General features: G+C 38.3%; 1 protein-coding gene across 1 annotated transcript; it reads right to left on the bottom strand.

The window, feature by feature from the left end:
* Positions 1–2,732: 2,732 nt before the first annotated feature.
* Positions 2,733–4,570, bottom strand: LOC106656356 (bone morphogenetic protein receptor type-1A-like). The gene is made up of 4 exons (XM_023460236.1): positions 4,567–4,570; positions 4,089–4,446; positions 3,145–4,024; positions 2,733–2,861 (listed from the first exon to the last, which is right to left on the bottom strand). Exons 1-4 carry the CDS (start codon positions 4,568–4,570, stop codon positions 2,733–2,735), a joined length of 1,371 nt encoding a protein of 456 aa, XP_023316004.1.
* Between the last annotated feature and the right edge of the window lie 5,112 nt (positions 4,571–9,682).

Genomic DNA, 9,682 nt, shown 5'->3' on the forward strand with positions numbered 1-9,682 from the left:
CGTTTCTTGTTATTTGATAATGAAAATTGTTTTAATAACAATACACTGCAAAATTAACAAAATTTTTAAGGCTGATAAAGTAAAATTCTATAGACTAAGCTAATGTACAGTTTTTTTGCAGAGTTATTCAAATTTGAATAAACTTGATCTTTTGCAACAAAGTGACCAAACTCAAAGGTGGTGTTCAATTGATGGAGTTGATCAATTGATTCAATTGATTCAATTGATGGAATTAAAGTAATGGTTTCAAATTGATCAGACAGCAGATGAAACTTTAGAAGTGTAAATTCAAATTCAGTCAACTTCTGTGTGTGTTCAGTCAAATTACTGTGTCATAATATATCTCACTTGGTGTGGCAACGCTTCTTAATTGCGATATAATCGGGATTCGGGATACGCGCGCCGCACGCACCGCTGCAGATCAGTTCTGAGTACACATGCGGCCGCAGCACCTTGAGTTCAGTTCAGTTATCAGTACACGTGACGACGTCGCAGAGTAAACAACGAAAGATCGTCTCGACTCTCGATTGTAGCCAGTGATTCTCGTGAAAAAGATTTATTATTTTGTTATTCGCGCGTGATTGTGCTAAAGTATGTCGGACGACGATTTCGATTCCGATGATTCCAGTGACTTTGATTACTTTTTCGGTTATGAGAGCAATGAAAGTGACGGCGACGATGATTTCAACACGGGCGAAGAAAAATTAGAAAAATTGAAGAGCTTACGAGAAAAAGTGAATTGGGTGGTCGACGAAGAGCGACGCGAATTTCTCCGTCAACTTCAACCCATAATAAAAAATTGGATCGATGGATTGCCAGATCTCCGAGACGTTTTTCGAGGCGAAGAAATCGACTGGCTTCTCTCGGAGTCTGTGAAGAACGAAGGTAGAACATTGGATGGTGTCTATAGAGGATTTCCATTCGTGAATTTCGTGATCGCCACAGGTTATAAAGACGAGCCCGACGTAGATAAAGACGGCAATCCAATACTGCATCGCACCACTGCAGTGCATATTGCGATTAAATGCAAATACCCCGGGGTCGTCCATAATCTGTTCGAAATATACGATAGATTCGACGTGAATTACACCGACGAATTTGGATTAACGCATTTTCACGCGGCCTGCCAATCTGGCTGTATTAAAGTTGCCGAGAAATTCCTCGAACTCGGCCAGGATCCCAATCTCCTCGTGCCAGATACCGATGACTCGCCGCTACACTTGGCTTTGGTCAATGGCAGAAATCCAACGGTTGAATTATTGCTGAGAAACGGCGCGGATCCAAGTTTGACCAACGCCAAGGGACACACACCATTGCATTTGATTTGCAAGCAAGAATACCTTAATGACTGTTCTGAGCTATTCTTCGAGATCATCGACGAGCAACATCAAACAGTGCAGGTCGACGCTCGGGATAACTTGGGCCGTACACCGCTGCAATGGGCCGTGGCGAATTTGTTACCGAATGTAATCGATGTACTCTTGGATCGTGGCGCTGATTTGTCTAGCTTCGTTTTTCCATCCGAAAGTCACTTCGATGAGTCCCCGTATGAGAGTTTACCTTGTAAATTGGATCCAGCATCCGGCAAGTTGGCCGTCGTGGAGCACCTTGAGAAAAGGGGATACGAATTGGATCGAAGTGACGCAATGACGGTTATGAAATTTTTTGCTAAATACGAATTGTTCGAAGATACGTCGCTTCTTGAAAAATTTCTGAATGATGACAAGTATGCGAAGAGAGCTAAAAAGTTATTGATAAGAGATCAAGATCCAATTCTGTCGCTATACGACCTGATGCGCTTACAACCCGAAGAGGCGTCGAAAATACTCACATATACTGATTACTATGATTTTGTGACAAGTGACGAATTTGATGAACGAGTCGACGAAGTGAGTACTCTGCACCTAGGCGAGATAATGTCAAGAGGATTTTTTCAGCGGTGGGCACTGGAACCTCTGCTGGAGCTGACTGCAAGGTATCAACTTCCAGTTCTTTGCTGTGAAATAATTATTAAAAAGCTAAAGAACAAGGATTTGTTTAGTATTTGCCTGGCAGCCACTAATCAAAACTAGGATCAATAAAAGTGAATAATGTTTCAGTTTACATCAATGAGAAAAGAAAAAAATAAAAATAGACGAGACATGAAAGCTGCAGCAAGACACTTATAAGTACATTAGTATGGACAAAATCAAAAAAATTGTTAGCTTCGATATGTCTTTTGGCGCATGAAAGAAGCAGTACATTTTGCTTAACGAGTTTCCATACACTTATTTTAATAAATATGAATCCAAAAAGAACAATCAGTTGAGAAGTTTTAATACAAAATATATTTTCATTTATTTACAAATTATCTATGTGATAGATATACATGGTGTAAATTTATGTACATTAATTTGTTTGAATAAAATTTCATAAAACAAAACAAATACTTATAAATGGTAAATTCTAGTCAGAAAAAATTACACGACTATCATCTCTTGCAACATCCACTGTTATTCAATAACTTTGATTTTTCTATCAAACAATTTTATTTATTATTATTTTGATCAAAGTTCTCGGAATCATCTATTTGGACGAATAATCAAATAGACATATTTGCATAGCTTTCCATATTGTCTCTTTAAGAGTACATATATGGTCTAAAAGTTATTTTTTGGCACATCACACTAGGCATATTCAATAAAAATAAAATTAAACATTTAGACTAAAGTTAATTTTTTCTCTGTGAAATACTACACAATTTCAATTTCACTGTTAATGTGCAGTTGTGACATAGTTTTTTTGACCCGAAGCGCTGTCAATCTCACAGCGGGATTAGAGTGCCAACACTCAGCCATCAGCTTGCTCATTGCGCATAAGAACTGTGAATAAAAAAGTACAGTTAGATTTGATTCAACATTTCAGCATTAAGAGCAAGTACACTGAGAAAAATACCTTAGAAAAAATGATCATGTTATAGAAAATTTCACTAAAAAATTAATTTCTATCAAGTAACATTTACTAAATAATACAATGAATAGATTCCATTTAATAACTGTTAACCATCCAGTTCCATTTAATAACTGGTAACCATGTTTACTATATGATATAGTAAATTGTTATTTAAGGTATTTTTCGTCAGCGTAGAAGTATATATAAACTTACCGGATCATTGCGCCATCTTCGAGGTATAACGGGCCTGACGTTCACCACGCAGACGGCCAGCCTCATCTCTTCGAAATCGGGATCGATCCGCACGACGTCGTGATAGGGAAGAGCGTAGGGTTCCGCCTTGGAGATCATGCCCTCCACGGTGGCGCATCTCCGGCATATCTCCCAGAGCACGAGGCCGAGCGAGTACACGTCGGCCCGCTTGAAGGAGTCGAAGCAGCCGACGTCGATGGACTCGTCGAGCTGCTCCGGGGCCATGTATCTGCGCGTGCCGACGCGCGCCACGGGCGCCGCCACGTCCATCTCGCCGGTCACGCTGGAGTAGCGCACCGCGAGTCCGAAATCGGCGATGCAGCACTCGCCGTTGCGCTTCATCAGGACGTTCTTGGACTTGATGTCGCGATGGGCGATCGCGGGCTTGCCGGCGGCCGCGGTACCGCCCGGGATCTCGGTGTGCAGGTGCGCCAGGCCCCTGGCCAGACTCAGGCAGCAGACCAGCAGCGCAGCCCGATCGAGCACCCGCGAACGCAGATAGTCGTGCAGCGAGCCGCGCTCGTGATAATCCGTGACGAGGAGCATCTGGGTGTAGCAGCCGGTGCCCTTGATGTCCGCCGCGACGAATCCGAGGACGTTGTCGTGGCGCATCAGGTGCGTCTGGTAGATCTCGGTCTCGCGGAACCACGAGGCCTCCTCCTGCGCGGCGAAGATCTTGCAGGCGACTCGCTCGCCGCGCCAGTGCCCGAGGCGCACCTCGGCGTAGCGGCCCTTGCCGAGGCACTCGTCGCGCGCCAGCTGTATCTGCCGGGCGATGGTGCGCTGCACGAGGAGCGGCAGACCGGCCGAGCCCGAGCCCGAGCTACGATCGATCAGGTCCCTGATGCAAAAAGATAAATTAGTGTTTCTAGTATAATTTTTAGGATAATAGTAGTATAATTGACGATTCGATGTAGTTTTCTCCAATGAGAGTTTTGTATTCATTTAAGTGCACAAAACGATAGCTTCCGGTTCTCGAAATAAAATAGTTCAGATGATCATACACTGCATAGGTAAAAATTGCATCAGTTTCAAATTCTAAATTTCCTACTTGCATGTGGCACAGTACGGAACGACTCGAAGGATCGTTAAGGAATAAATGCTTATCATTATCAGAAACGTTTTTCCATAAATCACTTGTCAATTTAAATAAATAATTATCGACGCATTTATCGGTTATCGGTTGTGTGGAAACTAAATTACTTGAAACAGGTTCTATGTTCAATTCTTCTGAAGCATCTGAAGGACAAACTTCACTGACTTCTGAAAAATGAAATGAAAAATAGTAAAATTGACTTGCGTTATAACAATAACTTAATATAGTTTCAAATGAAATATTTATAAAAATAATAAATTATGCTAGTGAAGTAGTGAAAAAAATACCCATGTTAATTGAAGCGTCGTTAAATAGATAATTTTGTTTAATTTCCAGTTCGGAATTTTTATTTTCTACGGAAACTATACTGAAGTTAAGTGACGTATCTATGTAAATGAACAGTACCTATAACAGTAACATATAGTTTATAGGAATAATATAGAAATGTTTAATTATAAAATATGAATACCGTTACGAGTTTGGGAAGAAGGTTTGTTTAAATAATTGACCTTTGGTCCTCGTCTTTTCTTATAAGTAAGCTCATCTTCGAGGCAATTCTTCATCTCATTTATAGCATATGAATGCTCTTCGATTGCATTGAAATGATTTATTTCTTCTAATTTATCCACTTTCTATGGGATTTTCCCATGCTTTTATGTTAAGGATAGCACTGATCATTTTATCGGTCAATTTAAATGGAACTGTACTTTCCTGAATATGTGTCGCTAGTTGAGTTGCAAAAATGAGATTTTTCATGGTATCAAATTTCAGTCGATTTCTTAGTTTAGTTTTTTCCAAGTTGTATTTGCTCCACAGCCTTTCGGCGCTCGCATTGGAATTTGGCAGTAGCAAAATACAATTAACAAAATTGCATAAATCTTCAAAAATTTTATCATTATCGGCGTTTTCATATTCGGTCAACTTGGTCCAAAACGAGTCAATATTCCTCTCACTTGCTATGTGTTCATCGAATTTTGTTGACAGGAGCAACTTCCATTGCTCATTTATAGCTTTCTTTAAACCGTCCGTTTTTACAAACTGAGGATAAACTTTGAATATTTTGTCCAAATTTGGCGCGTTATTTGAATGATAACTCTCGCTCAACGCATTCTTTGGGTGAAGAGTTGGCCGCAAAGTGAATTGGTTGTCACAAAAATCATCGCACTTTTTTTTTAGTTCTTTACATGCTCTAATGAGAAATTCTTGGGCCAAATCGAAAAAATCTTTTTTCTGTTCTGCATTAATTTTTATATTATCTTTATTCAAGAGCTTAAAACACTCAAAGCCAACGGTGATGTGAAGTTTGTCCTTCAGATGCTCTGGACCATTTGGATTAACTTCGTGGAGAGGAGTATTTAACAAGTAATTTTGGTCCATATATAATGACAGTAATTTATAATATAAATCGCTGATCAAATCTTTGTCTTCGGTAAAAACTGTCGAAACTGATTGGAGTTCTTCGTTTACGTTAGTGAATTTTGACAACACAAAGTATATGGATCATTCAAATCATTGTAAATTCCAATCGCCTTTTCGTCTTTGGCATTTTGGGCTTCTTTTTTAAAATAAGATAATAAGAGCGTCCATTTACGAAGAATGCTCCGTAAACATTCACAATACGAGAGCCAACGGGTAAAAGCAGGTCTCAAAATACGAGTTGCCGTTACATTATGCGACTCTTGTATTGATACCCATCGATGAAACCTGGCGGGACTATTGGAGTTGATGTAATTGTATATTGATGTCATTAAATTTTTATACTTTGTAGGAATGTGTCGCATGCCTCGCTGTGCGCATAGATTTTCTATGTGGCAACTACACTCAACAATAATAATATCTGGAATTAATTTCTTCAATTTGGACGCGACAGAATTATTTTCACCCATCATGACATTGCATGTATCGGAGCAAAAACTCACAATATTTTCCAACGGAATAGACTCCAAGGAATTGATAATTCGATCGCACGTTTGATCGGCATCACAGCAGGATTCATCGTTTACGTAGACTTTGATTAAGTCCCACATAACTTCTACAAATTTTTTAAACTTTTGTCAAAAAACCGAACGATGATGCACAGAGACTTTTCAACTGTGATATCCGTGCTTTCATCCACAATTATACTGAATTTTCGGACTCTTAAAATATCTGCCAACCAAGATTTGTACTCTGGCCCAATGACCAAGCGAATGATGTTGGCAGTTCGTCTTCTGCACAATTCAAAATTTTTTAACATTTTAGAGTCATCAATACTATCCTTTAAAGTTGCCACTAAATCGCCGTTGCTTACGAGTAAAAACACAGTGAAAAACGCTACGAAAAAAAACATACTGATAAAATGCCCCGAAAAAAAACACAGCTCATTGAATGCTGTGAAAAAAAACACACCTCATCGGAGCGCCACGAAAAAAAACACACCTCATTGAATGCCATGAAAAAAAACACAGCACATTGGATACCGTGAAAAAAAACACATCTCATTGGATGCCGCGAAAAAAAACACACCTCATTCGACGCCACGAAAAAAAACACAGCAGAATAAAAACGCAACAAAATTCGATTCGGTGTGTTTTTTTTTCGCGGCATCCAGTGAGCTGTGTTTTTTTTCGCGGCATCCAATGAGCTGTGTTTTTTTTCGCGGCATCCAATGTGCTGTGTTTTTTTTCATGGCATTCTATGAGGTGTGTTTTTTTTCGCAGCGCTCCGGAGAGGTGTGTTTTTTTTCGCAGCGCTCCGATGAGGTGTGTTTTTTTTCGCAGCGTTCCAAAGAGGTGTGTTTTTTTTCATGGTATCCAAAGAGGTGTGTTTTTTTTCACGGCGCTTCGATGATGTGTGTTTTTACTCGTAAGCAACGGCGAAATAGTCGATGAAAAGGAAAGATACATTTCTTTCTGCTGTCAACATGGATAATTTAAATTTTGCAATGGCTATCTTTTTTTCTTCTTGATCTTCTTCGGTGAAATTATTGGTCAATATCTTAGTTTTGGTAATGTGTACAGAAGAATTCAAATGTCTTTTCAAAGAATTATATTTACATAGAATACTTTTTGATTCATCGTGGCAAAAAATGCATCTAACTCTTGCTTGCGATTCATCGACCGGAACGAAAAATACGTCCAAATCAGCGTATTTTTGTAGAAGAATGTCAAAATGTTTAAGGTTTTTTCGCTCAGAAGAGGCAAGATTGAAATCCGGACTTATAACTACGTCTTCATAAGTCATCGTCGATCATATAAATGAGAATAAAAACATCCAATCAAAATGAACTAGTCTAAAATTAAAAAATTCATCTATATAGTTACATAGGATATGATATGAACGAGCGATCAATTCGATTATATATTTGCAATACATCGCGTGGGATTCATGTAAACTGACTACATCGCAAAGACAAAAAATTTCACTTATATGATTTTTAACTATGAATAATTATTATATAATCAGCAGCTATATTTCTATTTTTTTAAATTAATCTGCAGCTGACGTTAATAATAAAGGATTTTACTAGATAGCAGTTAACAAGTGATTAAAATACGTATGCTCGACCCATGACACGATTAAAACATAAACATTGCATTATTGCCATGGTATACTTACTNTAATTATAAGTCCGTTCGATTCAAGACAATCGTCAATCGTTCTCACCTCCCTCCCCCATACATGCATATGCGAACCGCGCAAAATTGCGCCTAAATTGTTCATTCGTTGTTAAAAAAGTAGCAATTACGTCTAATCTTTTACTCTTCCTGTGGCATAGTTAAATTTTATTCCATGTCAATGAAAAGACAAACCACGCGAATTAAGATAAATTTCGTCGATAATTGCACGAACAAATTATTTTATATGTTTAGATTTCAAGATTGGTGTAAAAGGATTGGCAAACAAGAATTTATCGACTTACCCTAAAATATAATTGCTAACAAACGTGTTTGTTCGGTACATTTTCCTGACTCAGCTTTTATTAACCGTGGCGCTGGAAAAAAGGTCTGATAGACTCAGCTAAACCCTTTTCAATTAATAATAAAAGCGGAGAAGGTACATACCTAATTACAATTATCATCGATTAAAATTATTATTCGTCGATCGTGCATATTATTTTTTCCTACATTGATTTATTTGTATTATACAGATATAGATAATGGTTTTTCTGAGAATTGTCCGAGCGTAGAAAATTTGTCACTGCAATCAATAGGGCAAGAAGATTCAGTAATAGAAGAGAGCGTTTCTATGATAGAGGGAAACGATTCTGATCGAGGATCTTTTAATATTTTGGAAGGCTTACAACGTTCCTCAAAAAGAATTGGGCAATTTGAAAGTTCCGACCGATGAGTTTTTTAATATTATAGTCGAGGCGTATACAATTATGCAGCAAGAATTTAATATACATATGCATGAATATAATCTCCGAGCAACGTTAATATCACTAATAGAGTCCGTGATTTTCGATAAATATAGTGAATTTTGAATATGCGAAGAGTGTTTTGATCATAGAAGTTTTATTATAGATCATTTCGTAAAACTTCATATATTCTATTTTTTAAAGTGGATGTCCTGCGATAACCGTGACACTAAAAATTTCAAGAGAAAATCTAACAATTCGACAGATAAGCCATGTTTGAAACTAGTAAAACTGAGCCAATGATTCTAAATAAAAGTACTTCTTTAAGCTGTTCAAAATATTTATTTATAATATTTTTGTTACTTTTAGTATTATTTATTGATTCGATATTAATAAGATATTAATAATTGGTTTAATTAAACTACAGAAAATGTTTTCCCACTCATTTGCTACATTCATTCCACTTTAATAATTATTTACATGATAAAAATGAACACGCATTGTGGATAAAATGCTCGGCCTTGTCGCTGGGCATTTAAATGCGCGCCTACAGTGATCGCAACGCCGCCTGCCTGAGGAAAGGAGGTGAGAAAGGAGTCGAAATAAATTCCAACCGAGCAACAAATATTGTTGGGATTGCCAAGGCAATATTTATTGCGGACTTAACTTGAGCGGTAGATACAATGGAGCGCGGACTGTACACAGAGAGAAAATATACGCGTTTGAGAGAGGACCTGTATCAAGTGAGAATCGCCGGAACGCTTGCCTGGTTCAATTGATGGCTGTCCGGCGATGAGAGCCGGAGACTCGACGCTGGGACTTGAGTCGAACTACGGCCGCGCGGCATTATTTAGTCTAATCGCTAAATTTATAACTCACTGAAAAAGTGCCTGAATGCACTTAAAAAAATAAATGAATCCACCATTCCGATAGGAAATTGTCTTAGCTTTCCAATGGTATGGTCAAATTTTCCGAAATTTTCATTTTTTCCCGTGAAAATCGCCGGGAACCCTTAAAAGTCGAATATCTCACAAAATAGGTTGACTCAAGTTCCAGCCTGCGAG

The sequence above is a fragment of the Trichogramma pretiosum genome, unplaced genomic scaffold (assembly GCF_000599845.2).
Source record: "Trichogramma pretiosum strain Unisexual culture from Peru unplaced genomic scaffold, Tpre_2.0 scaffold83, whole genome shotgun sequence".
In the NCBI taxonomy this organism is placed as follows: Eukaryota; Metazoa; Arthropoda; class Insecta; order Hymenoptera; family Trichogrammatidae; genus Trichogramma; species Trichogramma pretiosum.